The sequence below is a fragment of the Python bivittatus genome, unplaced genomic scaffold (genome assembly GCF_059951505.1).
Source record: "Python bivittatus isolate LINGU-HERP-01145 unplaced genomic scaffold, Pbiv_v1 ctg000190_np1212, whole genome shotgun sequence".
Taxonomy (NCBI): Eukaryota; Metazoa; Chordata; class Lepidosauria; order Squamata; family Pythonidae; genus Python; species Python bivittatus.
Window position 1 is genome coordinate 8,560,488 of NW_028277042.1, and position 20,315 is coordinate 8,580,802.

Sequence of the window (20,315 nt, forward strand, 5' to 3'; positions counted from 1 at the left end):
TGATGTTTCTTCATGCACTCCCAAAAACTCAAAAGGAAATTTCCACAGTTCTAATGATTCCAGTAGTATACAAAGCTCTAAAATATTGAGGCATCACTGTAACTAAAAATATTAATAATTTTTTTACAAATAATTATGTACCAAGATGGAAGAAATTAAACAAAGAAATGAAAAACTGGGCTTCAAAACATTTCCATATTTTAGGGCAAACTGCAGTGGTAAAAATGAAAAAAAAAATTGCATGGCTTAACTTTTTATTTCAATGCCTCCCAGTGGTAATTCCAGAACAGGCTTTAAGACATTGGCAAGGGAAAAAAGAAAGAAAGAAAGAAAAGAAAGCTTTTGCTTTCATGCACAAAAACTGAGATTAAATAAAAGGATTTTATATAGACTTCAAAAACAGGGAGACTGGGGTATGCCCAATTTCTTAATATATTATCAAACAGCACTATTAGGGCAGATGATTCCATTTATCCTGGAAGACTATTTTAAACAGTGGATTCAAACTGAAACTATGTTAGAGCCAGATAAGTTTATAAATCAATGTTTTTTTCACCCAAAATATTTTTCTTAAATAAAACAAATTGAAAGTGTTTTTACTAAAACAATGCTTCAAATTTGTAAATACACAGTTTTGATAAAGGATACTTCCCCTTCAACTCCTCTAATAAAATATATTGATCAGGATAATTATTATGGTTTGACTAAAATGAAATCTTTGAAAGAATATAATCTTTATTGACTAAAAGATTTTTATAGTAATAGGGAACCTTTCAATAAATTCAGAGCGATCAGTGAATAGTTGATAAGCTGCCATGCCTCTTCTGGTATCAATTCAAATCTCTTTTGGGTAATAGAAATATTAAAGTTTCAGCAACACGGTCCTATGGCAACTATGAGAATTTAATACAGTAATACCTCAGTTCACAAACACTTCTGTTCACAAACAATTTGGTTCATGAACAGCACCGTTCGCAAAATTTTGCTTCCGTTCACGAACTCCGCATCGGGTGATGAACACGACCCGCGGCCATCTTCCCTGCTCTGACGCGTGGTCGTGGCTTCCTGTAGGCGAGGGGGACTCTCCCTCCAAACAATAACCGCCTCCCCACCCACCTTCCTGTCCTCCACGCCAGAAGTCGCCTCAAGCAAGGTTAGTGTTCTCTCTCTTCATACTGTACTGTACTGTACTTTGTTTCATATTTTTGTGGTTTAAAAAAAAAATACATATGGTTCAGAATGGATTAACCTTATTTACATTGAACCTTATGGGAAAATTTGATTCAGTTGGTGACCAAAATCGGTTGGCGACCACATTCGTAGGGGTCAGAATGGATTAACATTATTTACATTGAACCTTATGGGGAAATTTGATTTGGTTCACGACCAGAATCATGGAACGAATTAAGTTCATGAACCGAGGTACCACTGCACGTCTTTATTGAGAACCAAAAGGAACAATTTCAAAAATGTATAGGTTATTGTTGCAATCAGAAATAGGAGATCCACCTATTAAAGGAAGCTTGGGTATGGTAATCCCATACAGGAGACAAATTGGCAGAAGTTATGGAAACTGAGTGGATTCACTTCAGCTTCAATGCAAGAATTGCAGTGAAGGTTATACATTGTTGGTATTTGACTCTTCTTAGATTGGCATGTTTATATCAAAATTATTCTTCCCATGTTGGAGTAGTTATCAAAAAAAGGGACTTTCTTTCATTTGTGGCGGTCATGCAATAAAGTTATACCCTTTTGGTATAAAATCTTTGGGGAGATATGTACTATCAGTAATAAAAAATATTGAATGCTCCCCAGAGCTAGGCTTATTGCATTTATTTACAGAATCAAACCATAAGCTTAAAAATAAATAACATCATTTATTTCATTTCAGCAGCCAAAATAATAATTGTGCAACATTGACTGGCTCTCCAAGGCCAGTAGAAAAACACATTTCATGGTATCCCTTGGGAAGTTAGATTTAGAATGGGAATATTGGTTAGAGCATTGGACTAAGACTGGGTATATTCAGATACTCAGCCATGAACTTGAGTCAGACTTTAAAACTGAATTATTTCAGAAGGCTAATATAGGGATAAATAGGAGAAAATCTTGAACCCTGCCTTGAGTTCTTTGCTAGGATATAAATGAAACTAACTAATGAAAAGGATAAATTTATCATTTCAAACTGGAGATGTTAAAGATTAAAACTGTAGCTCCTTGGGGGCAAAACACATATTTTCTCACTAACCTTCTCTTGTCTATATCAGTGTGTACACAAGCTTTGATTCCCCCCCCCCCCCCAATAAAAGTAATACAACTTCGGCTTTAGGACTGTAAAAAGAATTTGCATCCACAAACACTACCAAAATCATTTATTTTTCCTCAAAATGCAGACTATTTGACAACAATGAGCTGTGGACTTTTTCCCTCTTACCACCTTGGTTGCCTCAACAGAATTGATAAACATTATTCTTTCATTTTAATCTTTGTACTCTGTCAGGCCTTTGGATACAACAGTGAGAAATGAGTCACATATTTATGCTCTACAGATTGACTAATGTTGGCAACCACCTACCTACACATTATGTTTAAATGCAAGACACAAAACAGCATTGCAGAAGCATATTTTTCCTCAAATCACATAAGAAAGTAAGTTGACATTCTGACGCATTTACCTGTGTGTGGTTCAACTGAAAAATAAGGTTGTCCTTCCAAGATACTGTAGACTAGCTTGGCGCTGTTTCCATAAACAGGATCATCAGCATCAGTGGCTGTCACTTTAGTAACATAAGTACCTAATGGCAAAAAGAAACAATATTTGGTTTTGTTCAAGACTCTCAAAGATGTATGGTAAACTCCCAACTGGTAAGGGAGAATCTAGTTTATGGTCTTGTTTCACGCTGTCTTTGGAAATGGAATTAACTAATGCTAGAGAAAATAAAGGAAACCATCAGCTCGTCAAAGAAGAAACAAAAATCAACCTAAGTAGCCCCCAAACCATTAAAGGCTCATACATGAATACAGCATCTTCCAGTAATCACAATGGCAGAGTAAGAAAGCAGGATGACCATTTCATGGAAGGTAATCATCCATTCTTAATATCACTACCAAAATGTTCCTGTACATGGCAAATATTAATCTGAGTTTAATAGTGGTAGTTCCAGTAGTAAAATGTTTAACCTTGTGCACTGATGCAGCGTTGATCACTTTAATTATATTAGGCTGTGCACAATAGTCATGTTTTATCTCATTGAGATGTTTTGCACACAGGGAGTAACACACACCGCCTTGATGCTTTCATTAGATGTGTCAAGACAGGGCCAATCTGCCTTGATCAAGGGGGCTCCCTTGCTTCAAAAAAAGTGCCTTCTGCACATGTGGTGTGCGAGTCCAGAAACCAGATGTGACAGGCAAAGCAAAATTCACTTTGCTCTGCCAAATTAGAAGCAGTGTGTTGTGGCACTTTGCAGAAGAGCTTAGAAGTACGCTTTGATCAAAGTGAAGTGTCCCTTTGAGGCTTTTTGCAGCCCTAACATTTATACACCATCCTTTGGTTAAACACACACACACACACACAAAACATCGAGGTGCTGTATCCTAAAATGTTAATTCAACAATACAAATAAAATATTTTAAAGCCACACTCCTCCAACAGTTCAAAGGGCTAAACCGAAAAATGTGTCAAAACTTGAAAAGCAGACATAGTCATAACCATTTGCAGCTCCACAGAGTACATTCCACAATTTGGGAATTAAAATGAGAAAGCCTTTTGCATCAGATCATCAAGCCACATAACATAAATAATATTCAAAAGGTTATCTCCTGAAGTTCTAAAGAATCTGAGCATCAACAGGAGCAGCTTTAGAGTAGCAGAAATCTACATGGATCCGTCCAACTCTAGTCAGATCCAAAAACAATGTTACTCTAAAAGCAAAACAAAATGAAAGAGCCACTAACACAACCAAGATAGTAAGTTACCAAGCAAATACATCAGCTGTAATATCATAATGAAAATTTTGTCTCTACTGATATCCACTTAACTACTGAAGATGGTAGCATCTAAAATAGGATCTTGGATCACTGGTACCTTTCTTTGGGGAAGATAGGAAAAAATAAAACACAACGTGATTTTTTCCAGTGTATCCGTGTGTGTGTGCAAAAACACACATACACCATTAGTTTGATGATCAAGAGACACAGAACAACCTGTTTCTATCATTACTTTTTCTGTATCACCTAAATTATTACTCTTGTAGTAAGAGGAACTTGGAGCAAAAGATCACAGCACATCAGGGGTCCAGCGAGTAAATATGTGAGTTGCGTCTCTTCTAAGATTTCATAGGCTAGTCTTCTCTAACAATGGAAATCTCAGGATGTATTTGAACTGTAGCTTCCAGAATTTCTTGCTGGAAGAAATTCTGGGAGCTGCAATTCCAACACATAAGAAGTATGACCATTTTGGGAAAGCTGCTATTAAGTGTAAATAATAATAACAATAGCAATAGCATTTTCTGCCCCTGCCATTTTTTTTTTTAAATTGAGTCTCTGTATTTTAATTGTGACAGTTGAGTGTTTCCTGCCCCCCCCCCCCCCAGCAGAAGATGTTCTCTCCTGTTATGAGGCTGATATCTCAGATTCCTTCCAATTCCAAGACTTGTGCAGGTAATAGGTCCTATTTGCTTATGGATTTTTAAAGCTACTTTTTCCCTGGGTGGGTGGGCATAAAGGACTATGCAGATAACCTTGAAGAGCAGTTATGTAAACAGCAGCTTAGCCCTGAAAGAGAGGAAGGGGTGAGAAAGACACTCAAGATTGCCCTGCCTTGATTCTCTTTGGCATAAAAGCGGGATAAGAGAAACTATGTCAAATTTTCAAGATTCTTCTGTTACACTCTGTAACCATAAAGTTGAGTTACACAATGGTTTTTGGGGTATCTGTTACCTGATTTGGCCTGCCTCAAAGGACTGACAGGGGACTGGTTGACTATAGGACAGTTCAGCATCCCTGGAGATTTGCCAATGTCATTCCCCTTTTATTTCTTAATGGCGCTTTTGGCTCTAATCCTAATGTGGAGGATGCAGAAGTGACAAAATGACAATGATATCTTGACTTTTGATAATATTTCAAGGCGGATTGCAAACCATATAATAAAACACAATAAATGCTAAAATTTACATTAGGATCAAAGAAATGAAGCTGTACTATAACATCAAATGCAGAAAGCATAACAAGCATAAATTTACTCTGTAGCAGATAAAAAAGCCATCCCAATTTAAGATGTATTAAGAACAGGATCAGATGCAAGTAACTCCCTCTTCCCCCACCCCAAAGAAATATTAAAAGCCTAAATAAATAAAAATATTGTTTAACCTGGTAGTCAAATCTAATAAAGGCGAATCACCATGATACAGGTATGGGTCGGGCATTCCAAAAGCAGCCTATATTTAAAAGAAATGTATTACCTGCCTTTCAAATAACAAATCTCTAAGGTATTAAAAATCCTAATATTGTATAAAAATCCTATCAATTAAAAAAAATGAGCCAAATTAATTAGTAGCACAAAATCAATGACAGCAAAAGAACAGGAAGGAAGGAAGGAAGGAAGGAAGGAAGGAAGGAAGGAAGGAAGGAAGGAAGGAAGGAAGGAAGGAAGGAAGGAAGGAAGGAAGGAAGGAAGGAAGGAAAAATCTCTATAGAGAAAGCTTCCTAGGTTTACTTTACATTTCCAAATATACCAGAAAGCTCTTCTCAGATGCCAGTTCCACATGCATGATTCTCCAAGACAGAGCACGGGTCCCTTGCCTTTGTGCTCCAAGTAAGAAGATGATCTCTCAATGAAACCTCCATCTCCTTTGCAACTCAGATATCTGGAACTACAAAATCAAGTAAGGGGTCTTAGCAGCTCAGGTAGGTCCTTCAAAGAGGGTGAAGCTCATTACACTACGGATACAAGACATCGATCAATTGGTTTTCTATTGTTGCTGAGATCACACTGTCAAATGACTGAGAAATTCAGCCAATTGGAACTACTCCATTTATTTCGGCTGGCCTTCTCCCTGCACCTTGATTTTTCCTGCAGCGAATCAAGTCCTATTAATCATGTTTTCCCCCTGTTCAGTTTGGATTGATCTGCTTTAGCTGGACTCTTCTGGGAAAGATCTGACACTGACCTTTCCTGAGTACCCTAGGTCTGGCCTTGTCATCAATTAAACCAGCCTTCCCAAAATTTGTATTCTTTAGATGTGTAGATATCAACTTCCAAAATTCTCTAACCAACATGACCACAGAAATCCAGATACCTGAAGGACACTTAGGGTTAAATCACAAGTTGGGGATGTTCCAAAAAAAATGATTTTCAAGGTTTTTTTAGTCTATTAATAAAATGGGGAGCAGGCAGTCTTTAAAGAAACTTAGATATTTAGTGCTTTGGAATTATCAAAATTATCAGTCCTCATTTACACAAGATGTTTTGTACATTTCAGGGAGAAGCAAACTGATCCATGCTTCTTGGAATAAGATGCAGAATGGAATTCAGCCAAGGTGGAACAGCTTTCAAAGTTGCCTAATAATTCATTGCAAGCTCAGCCAAAAAAAAAAAAAAAAACCAGTTCAGAAATCCACAATTTAAAATGATGCATTTTAGTACATATTGCAAGATGAGACTTTACGCATTGTTAAATGGCAGAGCAATGCAAGAAGAGGATGGAAGAGATTTCTGAATAAGCATATGAATCATGAATATACAGCACAGAGTGCAACACAGATTTTTCCATTCCTAAGCCTGCTCTTGCTCCATGTTTTCAATGTAAAAAATTCTGAGGCCAATGTATTTTATTTTAGAACAGTTACATTATTTGAAATATCTTTTTAATGCTTTGTAAAATATAAAGCTACCTATCAGAATTAAATGGACTTCCAAGCATTTGGAAAATAATCATATCAAAAGGGTACAAAATTCTAGATGAACAATACAGTATATTATATTCCATTTAAGATCTTTGCAGCAAGAGATTTCAAGGAACTTGGCAGTGTTTCAACTGCTGTATATATATATATATATATATATATATATATATATATATATATATATATAAAAACAATGGTTTGAAAGTGAAGTATTTTCTTTCTTTGATTTCCAGCTACAACAGTTTGAGGTAACCATAGTCAGACTCTGAATATTATTTATTTTCTCTTCAATCACCTCCTTTACTCAGTTTCTCTTTTACTTTGCATTGTTGAGAGAATTCTTTTTTTAAAAAAAATGCCCTTTCTTTAGCCTTTTCGGATCACTCTTTTGATTTTGATCGCAAAGAAAGCTAAACCAATCAAATCTGAGTCAATTCTCCCAGCTCTGCTACCAGCATATCATTTACATTTACATGTTAGAAAATGAGTGATGGCATTGCTTAGCCTGTAATAAAGACAACTAGCAATGAGAAAAATTGATGGGCAGAAGCTCATATGGAATCCTAGGCCCACGTACTTTGACACAAGTCCCAGGGCTTACTCGGAGCAGACATGTTTAGCATCACATTAAGACTTGGCTTCTCCACTGGGATTAACACCATTTCCAAGAACAGAATTTGGTCGTTCACTTCCAAGTCAATCATTCCAGCTCCAGAACTGGCACAATAAACCTGATTGCCACAGGAACTACCTAACTGAAATCAAATAGTAATAAAAAACTCATCTAATCCCACTTGATGCTTCACAAATAGCTAGCCAGAAATTTCTGGATGCATAGTTTATGAGCATGTAGGTGATTTCAGAGGTGCAACTGTAGGCTAGGCTTTTTTTAAAATGATATTTAGTTTTTTAATTGATATGATTTCCACGCAATGCTACATGATTTTTAATACGTCATATTATCTATCTTAGAAATTTTTAAGCAACTGCTAAAGGACTCTCACTCCACTTAGTATTTCCCTCTGAGAATCTCATGCCTGAAATTTTTCTCCTCTCTTCTTATTTTTATATGTTGAATATAAACATGTCACTTTGCATAGCCCATATTACTCTTCAGCTCTATAGCTTAATACATCAGTTTTTTTGTTCCATCAAGCATCACTTTTTCTATATAAGCCTGTCCACAGCCAGTCTTTGTTCAACACAAATGCCTGAAATTGGTAAGTCTAGAAGGCTAGAAGATTAAATATTCATTGCATGATTTCACACTGTTGTACATCATGTTTGTGTGTGTGTGTGTGTGTGTGTCATAATCATCACAACTTCTTACACATTCTGAAACCAAATCTTTATGTGCCTGGATATAGGGAAGAGAGTCCCTTTCTTGTTTAAGAAAGACATCAGCTGAGCCCACCTCATGTCTTTCAGCAGTCTTTGTTTTATTTACAGTCCATATTCATGAGGAGATCTAAGTTGCTATAATTAAGACCTAGTGAACTTTAATAAATCTCACATGATGGATTGGTTCTTACACGACGTGAAATCAGGATTTTTAAAACTGCTTTGTATTGCAAGCCACAGTAGCCTAATTTGTTGGTTATGCTAAGTCAGACTGGGGTAGACTGATACACTACCACCTCCACCTCCCAAAAAACCCTGAAGCCATATTATTATTTAGCAATGTCCTCCCAACCTGAGAATCCCTCGAGAGATCTTAGAATTCTCAGTAACAGCCAAGTTGCCTAAAGGCCCCAGATCTGGGAACTTCCCAGAGTGGGGATAGCAGGCAAGAAAGTATGGAATGAATCCCTCCTGGGAATGGTGCTCAAACCCAGTCTTGCATATGTGGAACCCACAGTTATATGTAAAACTGGAAGGTCTGTTCACCCTTCCTCCCCTTCTGTTACTCTTGCTAGTGATGCTATTTCTCTGTGTACAGATATTCAAATAACATTTATAATAGACTTCACTGTTTAGACTATTTAGCATCTGTAAACAGTTGGCAGATTCTGACCTTCGAGGTTTACTATAGCATTTGATGGGGTTTAACCATGGCCAAAGATGGTTATTTAATAACATGTATATTCCTTCTCATTTTACTTATTACTTACAATAATTACTTATAATTGTATGCATTTCTTCAGCTGATCGAGCAGGCAAAAGAATTCGTAGGTGGGCTTTAAATGTGAATTAAAAATAAAATAAAGCCCACCATTCAAATCTAGTCATCCAGTAGAGCTTTTATTTTTGAAAAATTATTATTATTTGATTTTTGGAAAACGCTAGAGTTCGAAATGTTGAATACCTTTCCAGATTTACTTCCAACCCATTATCTCAACTTACTCCCAAGTTATGTATGATTGGATTATGGATTAAATGCTGCTCCCTTAAAAAAAAAAAAAAAAAAAAAAAGTTGTATATCAGAGTTAGGAAGAATACCATGATAAAAAGAAGACAAATATAGTATAAAAGCCCAAATTATCCTGTGAGTTCACACTTAAAGGGAAGTCCTCAAATTTGCCCTAGACACACAACCACACCAGGTTCCTACTGAAAGCATGCCTCCAAATACTCTTTCAGGGAGCTTTGCTTAACTCTGCTTTCTAAGCCTAGGTCAACCTCTCTATCAAAGCATGGTATCAGCATCTCTGTTTAGATGACGCCAAAATGAGCACAATTATACAGGGCATATGCAATTTTGAATTAATTGTGTGAAAACTATCAAGTACAGATGTTGTTGACAAGGCTGGAGATAAGTGTTGGCCATAAAAAAAAGTAATAATAAAATCAGATCAGCAGGTCCTGTTTCATCCAGAAGAATGAAAAGCTAATAAGTGTTACTGTGGGTGGGTGGGTGTTTGTCTATGAGAGATGGTGTGTGTGTGTGTGTGTGTGTGTGTGTTGTTTGTTTGTTTAATTCTCTGAGCTTAGATTTCTTCTGCCATTGTCACCACAAGCCTATTCAGTAAGCCATTCTGCATCTGACACATCTCTATTTTAAAGGAAGTGGCTGTTATTAACTAAATTGCACTTGATCCTACTTCTAATAATATAAGATGTTTTGTAAAAGACTACTGCAATAATATCTGAATTATTTTTCTTCCTTTCAGCCACACAATTAATACAATTTTATTCAATATTAGCACATTTTAGATAAATATATACAGAACTTTTAGCATATTATTTTAACAGCCTACTGAAGCTTTGCTAATCACACGATAAGTGTGGACTTCAAAGAAGGAGAACGTATATTAATAACTTCTAATATGATTTAGATGTTAACCTTAATTCACCATTTTATTCTGTTTGTGCCATGCTGAGATTTTCCTCTGAACCCCCCCCCCTTTTTTTTTACTTCACACTAGGGACAGAGGGTTAATGGAAATCTTATCCATGTCATCCTGCATAGAATCACTAACTATTCTGCTCTGTTTTATTCTCTGTTCATTCTCTCTTACTCCCAAATGCAAAATCATGCATTTGTTCCCTAAAGCACAACAAAATACCCATTGCACAGAAGACAAATTGATGGTGCTAAAAAAACGACAACTTAGGGACATAAAGAACAGGCAAAACATAAAACTTACCACAACGAAATAATCCAGCTAACATATATCACACATAACTGGGAATGTGTGCCAAAATCTAAATTTAAATTTTAAAATGTACACAATCTGGAAGGGCTTGGGAATCCATAAGCATTTGTTGTTTTCACTTCTGCTTGTAAATCTTTGACATTATTACTGCATAAGCAAAAAAGGGGAGAAGGAAGGAAGGAAGGAAGGAAGGAAGGAAGGAAGGAAGGAAGGAAGGAAGGAAGGAAGGAAGGAAGGAAGGAAGGAAGGAAGGAAGGAAGGAAGGTTTCCAAGAACCTTTCATGGCCATGAGTACCATGTTGGAACTCCTTCCAAAAGAGAGAGGTCTCAAACTTTTTAAGGTAGAAAACATTTGCAATTTTGGAAGCATGTCATAGATACATTCCTAAAATGTCTACATTGGGGGATGGAAAAGTTAATTAAAACATCCCTGTTTCCCCAAAGGCAAACTGGAGAGAATGTTCTTGAGCACCTTTTTGAGTCTCCATGAGTTTTTCTGTCATTACCACCTCACTTTAATATCCCCTATCCAACCTCAACATGTGGGAATATTTCCAATTAAAGCACTGGGTTCAGCCATCCATTATTTTTCATTCTAGGATTGTCTATGAGACATTTGTGCACTGGTTTGCAAAATGTAATTTTCCTGTTTAAATGCATGTTTGTATTAGTGGGGGTATGGGTATGTATAAATAAACCTAACCTGGGGTGGGGGGAGAAGTGGTCTGAGAGCCTAATAGGTACCAAGGGTTATCCCTATGGGTACATAATAAAGATTCCAAAAATGAGCAATAGTGGCTGTTCATTTTCTTCTTCTATTTAGACACACACTAGCTCTTTATGTTTCTTGACAAACCATATTAAAATCCTCTACAAAGTGAAGATATTCATCCTTCAGTAGCATTCCATTCTCACTTTTTTTTTTTTAATGTGCAAGCCAGGGGACCAAATCTGCACATTACTCAGAAAGAAAAATGTACAAAACACCTTGGAGGTGGAAAAGTATGGATGGCGACATGCCACTGAAATGGGAATATCAAGGGGGAGAGAAAGAGAGAGAGAGAGAAACCTTACATGCCCTAAAGGAATGTGCTCACAGCATTCAAAATGTACATGCATTTATATTCAATGAAGAAACAATTTTGTTGAAATATTGTAATGGCTGAGAAATAAAATAAAGGAAGAAATGTGTCCATGGTATAGCCTAAGAGGGCTTTTTCAGATTCTACCTCTTCTCCCACAACTAAACTCTGGAAAAATATTTCCACTTCAGTTAAAAGATCTGCAATGCCATCTCATGTACACATGCTTACATCTGCACATTACTGCAAGCAGCACTTTGTTCAAAGGAATGTATATACTGTTGTAAAAGGCAGTCTTCAAGCCTGACCAATCTGAAGGGCAAAGAGATAGTGTCCGAGTTTCAGTTAACATTGACTCTGAATGTGACATGGTATTTGTCAGGTATAGAATCAAATCTCCTACCTTCCCCTCCTAGATAGAAAAAAGCTTTGTTCTTGGGGAAACTACAAGCAGAACCCCAAGGGAAGAAAGGCAAGCAAACAGTTGTATGCTGGATTAGAGAAAGGAACAAAACTGAGATCATTTTCCTTCGGTCCAATAATAAAATTGGGAACTTCAAGAAAAATGAGATGGTCCAGGTAAATTGTAATCAGAAGGGAAATCCAATCCAAGAATTGCTTATTTAGCAGAAATAGTGGAATTCTAAGCAAACATTTATCTAATTTTCATTTTTTGGTGTGTGGCGTTCATTTTTATGTTTCTCTTTATTTTAAAATTATTGTATTATCTGACAATCTGAATGAAACCTTCAGGAAATATGGGCTATTGACAGAGAGAGGAACAGTTTTCTTTGATTGGTAGCAGATCTGCACCTCTGAGGAATGCCAAAATTCCTATATGTCATTTTAAACACTCTCTCAGATCAATTGTCTTGTTCCATTCATTTGCAGTTGCTGGATCCCCAGAGAGGACAACACTGTAATTTAGCTTTTCTGACATTTATTACCTGCATTCAAATACTTAAAGCTATAAGTTTTTCTACAATTTTATCCTTTAAAAAAGTTTAATTTTGTTTTTTCCCTGTGACATTGAGTTATCTCCCAAGAAGAGGAAGCACTTTTAGTCACATACCATTTTACCTTTTTACTGGCCAGAAGGGCAGCAGTATGTGGGAGTCCAGTGTCACACAGAAGTTTAGAAGGATAATCCCAAGTAAAGTGTCCTATAGGAAATAATGTCAGCAATTATGTAGCTGCTTTACAAAGGGGCAGAAGAGAGGGCTAGGAAACAGGTTGTGAAGCTGTAGAAGGCTTCTGGAAAAGGAGGCTGAGACCTCCACCTACAAGATAAGCCATACTAATATGGAAGTAACAGATTTCCAGGTGAAATGAACCAACCATCAAAATTTAATTTGTATGGAGCAAAGGCTGTTTTCTCAACTGCTTCATAACCTTTGGGATGTCCTAATACTTAGAAATTTGTCATCTTGACTTTTTTTGTAAAATGAAGGATGCCAACATCATGATTTCAAAGAGACCAATGATGTACCATTATGGTACATTCATATTTTAACTTTCATTATCTTTTTAATTATTACATCTGTTTCCCCCTGCCCCCTCTGGCCCTGCCACTTTTCAACCCCAGTAAATGATTAAATGGAAAAAGCTGGCCTTCAGCTGGGAGAAGATTGACCACCCTGCCTTTGCTCAACATGCTTAATGCTTCAGGGGAAGAGAATAATGGAGCCTTACTTCTATATCATCATGTAACACATTGACACAAACATACAGTATGCCATTCACCAATATGATCCTGACTTATGTGTATCTATCATCTATTAATTACTGATGTTTTGCAAAAAACTTTTTTTTCCTGACCCAGCAAGACTATTTTAAGCAATAACATAACTTTAGTATCCCTTTACATGACTAGACTTCCTTTAACTGGTAAAATAATAAGTATAATCTCCTTAAATCAGTTGACCACAGGGAGGGGTGGTGGTGTTTATCTATAAAAGTGAACTACGGAATACCTAATACTGAAGTCATTCCATTTCCTGCTCTAGATCTGTAAGTTTTCTCTCCACAATTATATCTGCCTAGCTTTCCCCTCCTTCTTATCTTCTCATAGGTAGATGATAGCTGTTGTCATGGTAACTCAAGTCCTTAGAATAATGTTACTATAATCTTAGAGAAACCTGTATAAATTGTTGACATGCAAATTGTTTTTTAGAAACAAGTCTAAGAAACATTCTGTTCTCTTCTATACCATTAAAAACATTTAATTCATGCAAGAGTTTATCAATCAGATCAGAAATGGGCAATCTATGGTCTCATAAACTCATGCCGGCTGATTTTAGGTGGTCCTCCTAAACCTAGCTTCAAAAATCTTCTTCAAGCAAGCATTCTCACTTCTATCAAGAAGATTTTGTTTTGTTTTTTTCCAGGAGCCTATTGGGAAGGAAAGAGAGGGAGGGGAAAAACAGGTCTATCTCCAAAAGAAAGTCATGAAGAGATACCATAGTGGGGGTGGGGGGGAGATGTATTATAGACAAAATGTGGGTGGTGCTGGTCATTCTGATTTTACCTTTTCCTTATTTAGGAGAAGGGAGCTTTTGAAAAAAAGGTTCAGCTACCTCTGATGTAGACTCATAGTATATCAGAAAAAAATAGCTGTGCAGAAAAAGTGTTAAATGAAACATTCATGTTCAAAGACAATAAACCTTTCATTTCAAATGACAGAAGAGTTGGATATTTCAGCAAGATAATGACCTGAAACTTACTTCCAAATCAACCAGGAAAGAATGAGAAAGGCTTGGGAAAGGTCCCAAATTCCTCAGATTTGAATATTATTTGAATATCTCAAATACTCAATGCATGTAAAGATACCTAAGAATAGTTCTGAACTGAAAGAGTGCTTCAAGGAAGAATGGGGGGGGGGGGGAATCCAAATCAGTAGAAAGATTTTCAGCTGGCTACAGGAAATGTTTGGAAGCTATTATTTCTGTCAAAGGAAGTGTTGTAAAGTACTAACTGAAAGAGTGTCCAAACTTTTGCACCTGTCATATTAACTGTTTCCTTATTTTGAATTTGTATTAGGTGAAAGGAAACCCTTAATTTCTTTGAGAAGAAATAATGACATTTATGAGAGGGCAGCAAACAGAAAAAAAGAAAAGAAAAGAAACAAAAGAAGCAGGCTGCTTATCAATTTCATCAGCATTCATCCAAACCTGAACAAAGTATGGCTATTATGGCTATTATGCTTACAAAAATGAAAAATTCTGCAGACAATGAAGAGTTCTAGGGGAGCACCCAAAGCAGCGGCAAAATTAACCTTGTTGTTGTTCTGTAAACTGGTTGTTTTCTAAATCCGCAAGATTATTTATGTGTATTCAGAAACTATTATTGAGTGCAAGGAAACTTAAGCCAAGACAAGTAATAGGTGTAAAAATACATGGCGAATGATCAGTTCAACTCTATACAGTTAATATATACTTTTATAATAAAACAATAGAATAATACAGCTGATATATGATTCCCCTACTCAGAAAAGAGAGGAAACTAGATGAATCTATGTTTCTAAGATTATGGTCAGTATAGTTTGCAGTTGTTCTTTAGCTTCCTGGCTCTTTCACAAAGACCAAAACTACCTGTTAGAGCAGATTCAAGAGCCTTTGCCAAGCATAGACAGGAAAGGTACTGTTTGGTCTTTAGGAAAAGGTGCAATCAAATTGTGAAACCAGCTGTTCTCTAAAGGTTGAGTCTTGAAAAAAGCTCTACTGAGATCCACTCCAATGTCTCATCTGTATGCAAGGAGGACCACTTAGTGCTTGGAATGCAGACAAAGGAAGTGGAATTGAGACCAAACTCATGAAAAAAAGTTTCCCCATCAAGGAAAGCCACAAATCAAAATGGGCTTGTGCTTTTTAGGTTTCTTTAAAATGCCCTGTATCCTAGAAAGTTGGTTGCTCCTTAAAAATCATCATCATCATCATCTTCATCATCATCACAAATACGAGACAAATAACTGCAACTCTGGAATGTATAAAAGGAAGCAAGAGTTCAATAAGCAAAGAATTCAAACTGATTTGTAGAACTGCCAAAATGATGCTGCTTTATTCTGGTTATTTTTTTTTTTTCTTTTAAATATTGTCATTATGACGGCTTGATTTAATGCAAATCCTTTGGACTGACAACCAAAGTATCTGCGTGTACAACATCTAGCTTTTCCTAGTATTTCAGGGAAGAAATCCCAGGGAACTCTCTTCAGTGCATGCACATGTGAGAGAAACCACTATTTCTCAATATGACACAACAGTGCCACCTAAAGCATCTGGTAAATCAACCCCACGCTGTCAGCCCTAAAGAAACTAAGCTCATGTTTTCTTTCTCCAAAACAGCTTCTCTCAGACGATCCTTGGCATTGCTGATGAAAACTAATCAGCATCTTTATCGTTCAATCAAAAGTTGTTAGAAAGGTGCATTGAACCAACAGATAATCTTATTTGTTGACAAGCTCCATGACATCAGAAACAGAACATTTTGCTTCACTGACAAAGCAATGCTGAGTCCGTCAAAGAGGCTGGTTTCAGTTGCCTCTGCATTCCATTAAACTGAGGGATTGCGTAACAACTTCCACGTAGGAGGAATAGATGATTTCTCTTCTGCCAACTTCTCTGCAACAAATGTGGAATATTGATTATCAGGGAAGATTCATCGATCTGGGAACAGACCATTCTGGAGGACTCTAGAACATTTTTCTCCCTTCTGAGACTATGCATGTTGGTGATTTCTAGAATCAAATTCTCCTCACCAGAAGCAACTGGAGGTGCCACAAACATGGTATTCCAGATTACCACAGAGCTGTTTCAGGACTGTGGCAATCAGGACTGAACCACGTCTGGGGGATTTGGATCTGGAAACCACCAAACCACCCAGAACGGCATGTTCCTGGAGGAGATGCAGCATGGTCCAGAGAGAAACCAAAATGTTTGAATTCTGTGGAACATTCCATTACCGGATCCATTAATTTTGCACTTCCCTATTGATAATTATTTTGAAAAGGAGGACTCCAGATTATACCGCCATTTTAATAATACCATTTTATCATAATAAGATGATACCATATACAGCAAATGAAGTTGATCTAGTTCTTACTACTTACAATTTTACAAAAATGTTACATGATTCCATATGTTACAGTTGGATTTGCTTTGAATGTGAATATCGCCACTTTAATGTTTTTCACTGCTAGAAGTCAGTGGTTTCCACTGAGCACTGTGGTAGAAAATATATAACCATGAATATGTCACCAACATGAACATCAGGTAGCTATAATGTCTTGTACAAGTGCGAGAACAAGACTGGAAGAATCTCAGATGGGTGGTGTTTAAGCCATATGAATTCATGACATGAGCAACAGACAATTAAATGAGATTCTACTCAGTTTCCACAGCTACTCAGTAACTGCATTTACACAACATACTTAACTATGATTAATCCATTTTTTTTGGATTTGCACACTGATTGATTTCATATAATAGAGTAGGTTCAGGTGCAGTTGATTAATTTGTGATTCAGTGTGTCATACACATACAACCATCCAGTAGACATTCATGGCCTACTTAAACCCAAATAAGTCTGGCTCCAACTTCATACAAGCAATTGTTGTCTCTCACTTGCAGATCCTGCCTGTGTAGTTTATGAAGTGCAGAAGAAATCTACTTTGCCACCTTTACTTGGGAAAAGCTCGATTTGATCTTGTTCTCTTATATAGTGAAAATGGGATTGCTGTTTGAACACCTTCTTCTTTGGTGAATATCCAAGACATTCCATAAGCAGTCTGAAGCCTGACTGCCTGAAGCCACACATAGCCATTCAACCCATTTTTGGAGCACCCTAGTATTGCCAAAATCAATGAAATGCTTTCCTACCATGTTGAAACACACACTCTTAAGTGCATTTAACATAATTTTTAACAGAGGAAAAAAATCACCCTGAAAACCTTGAAGTCCTGTCCCTATCCATATATGTGATGTGTTCCCCACTGTTCATTACTGTCCTGACCACTGTGCTCTACAGCCTCCCCAAAAGCTGTACATGTGGCCTCCAGATACAAAGCTGTCACCCATTTCTACCTTCAATAGCCCATGGTGGAATCCATAGACCCTCTCAAACTATGAAGACACAGTATAAGCCATTTCATTTTTAGATAACAGTACAATGTTATATGCAAGATAAAGAGTGAGAACATTAATCTCTCCAGCATCCCACAAATAAAAGGCTTCTTTTCCTCGAGATCCCTGGATTTTATTTGCAGAGTGCTGGAGAGATTAATTCACTCACCCTTCTATCTTGCTTATAACTTTGTGCCGTTATCTAAAAATGAAATGGCTTGTACAACATCTTTGTCGCTTGAGGGCTTTGCAGCAGAGACAAGTTCTCTAGTTCCAGGGCATGCAGCATCGTAACATTATTTCAAGGCGTGAATGTTTCAAGTGGTATCCCAACCACAGAGGCATGCAAACCACAACTAAAGCAGGCTGTTCATCTATAGATTGGCTAGGTAGCTTTAAGGAAGCCAGGAAAGATTTTCTACCAGGGAAATGGCAGAATGGGTAAGAAATAAAAACCCACAGAGCTTCATCAAAAAAAGAATTCCTGGTTATGAAAAGAAGATTGCCCTGAAATCTGCCTTGCAATGTCTCAGATAGGGAGGGAGGGAGGGAGGGAGGGAGGGAATTCCCTGCTATTTTCTTAGATTGCTTAAGTATTTCATTCAAATTTCTTTTTGGTAGTATTTTTGAGCTGAGTTGGTGGTTGGAGGCAGTATGAATATTATTGCTAGTGTCATTTTCTGCTCACATCCTTCTATGTTCTGAGGCCCCCATGGTTGCTCATGCTTCAGAGATGAAAAAGCCCCAAGGGAGGATTACTGTACAACCCTTAGGATTTAACAGAAGCACAAGAACTGAATGAGTCTGCAGACCACTGAAGAAGGGATTGCACACCTCCTTACCACTTCATGACAGCATAAATGGAAGGCCACCACTCTCCACCTGTGAGAATTTCTGAAAAGTCCTTTTCCTTTTGGAAGAACATTTGAAAGCAAGTTCTTGTTCATCGGCTTCAGTAAGAATTGGCAGGAAAACACAAACACACACACACACATAGGAACAGCATTGTTACTTGCCCCTTCCCTTGTTCTATGCAACTGTTCTATAGAAATCCTCAAGCAAAGTATCCATCTGTTCTGTTTTCCAAACTTTGGCCACCTAGGTTCTTCATTTTTTTGTCTGTGAGTGTATGCTTTCGAGTCAGTATTGACTCCTGGTGACTGTCTGGACTAGTCTCTGCAGTTTTCTTGGCAAGTTTTTGGGAAGTGGGTTGCCATTTTCTTCTTCTTCCTAGGGCTGAGAGAGGGATTGATACAAGGTCACCCATCTGGTTTTGTGCCTAAGGAGACTCATGGTCTCCTGGTTTTTAGCCTATGCCTTCATCACTACACCAAACTGGCTCCCAGGTGCTTCACAGAAGCCCAAAATAGGACATAAAAGCAGTGGCTTACTCCTGCTGTTTTTCCTTCTCTAGGTTTTGATATTCAAAGCTCTGAAGCATAGATTTTCTTTAGCTATCATGGCTAATCCACTTTGGCTTCTATGAGTTTGGCTTCTTTAACATAATCTCTTAAAGCTATTAAATACTATAACTTGGAGCTTTTCTTCTACCTCTTCCAAATCTGCCACCAAATTCACTAAATATCCTGGATGAAAGAGTGGGATATTTCTTTTTTAAGTTAAAAGTTCTTTTTTCCTTTTTTCTAAGATAAAATGCATGAGTTAATAATCATTGTCATAATTACAAATAACTATTAGCAAATAATTTGGGGAGGTGAATTCCTTCCATTTTTAAAAAATTGTAATAATAACTGACACTGTTACTTTTGGTTTTTAAGTATGCACTGAGATTACACTTGTGTGATTGTACTTGAAGCTTTGACAATTAAATTAAAGTTGGGATCCAAGTCAGGAATTTCTAGAAACTGAAAAGCCTCTGTTACTAGAGGCATAATTACCCTAGAAAAATCTGGGAAAAATAAAGTCCCCTCCCCACCTCGGACTTTATCAGTTTAAGTTGCTGTTCAGGGGTGAAGCACGAAAAACACATGTTCTGTGTGTTCAATATGTCTGTATCTCTATCTCTGTATGAGACAACTGATAGTCTTGAGCTTCATGAGGGGAAAAAAAAAAAATTAAGTTACCTGATTCTCTCACCTACCTTCCAAACCTCAAAGCTAGCTAGTACATCACTGCATGTTTAACTCTGGATTTTCTGCATTTTATGATACAGTTTCATTTCTAACGTAAGTACAAACATGTATAGAAATAAAATTGAATAAACATGCAGATTAAATTATGGAAATAGCATGAAAATGGGTGGGTCAAAAAAGTACAAAAATGCAAAGTGAGAAATGTACATGCAATGAAAAACAAAAACGAAAACGAAAACAAAATCCAGAATATCTAAGCAAAAGATACTTTTCACAAGTAGAGTGATTTAATACAGGAAACTACATTCTAATTCAATACACTGCCACTTAATTATTCTTCAGAGGATATGCTTTATCGCTATGTCAGCTTGAGAAAGGGATATTGAATGGTGCATCCGGACCTTGGTTTACCTCTAGCGTGTCTACAAAATTCTGAACAACTAATTCCCCATGTAGAATCCTTAACTTAAACCCTCTTAAAATTATTTTCAAGCTTTTCCTCATTTCAGCTCCAGCCCTCGA

At 37.0% G+C, this 20,315-nt stretch overlaps 1 protein-coding gene across 3 annotated transcripts in view; it reads right to left on the reverse strand.

The window, feature by feature from the left end:
• CDH8 (cadherin 8) overlaps positions 1–20,315 on the reverse strand; it is a 205,398-nt gene that overhangs the window by 99,692 nt on the left and 85,391 nt on the right. For all 3 annotated transcript variants that reach the window (XM_088136003.1, XM_088136004.1, XM_088136002.1), the window contains exon 5: positions 2,676–2,795. In XM_088136003.1, coding sequence (XP_087992129.1) covers positions 2,676–2,795 — 120 coding nt within the window. The remainder of the gene's footprint in view (positions 1–2,675; positions 2,796–20,315) is intronic.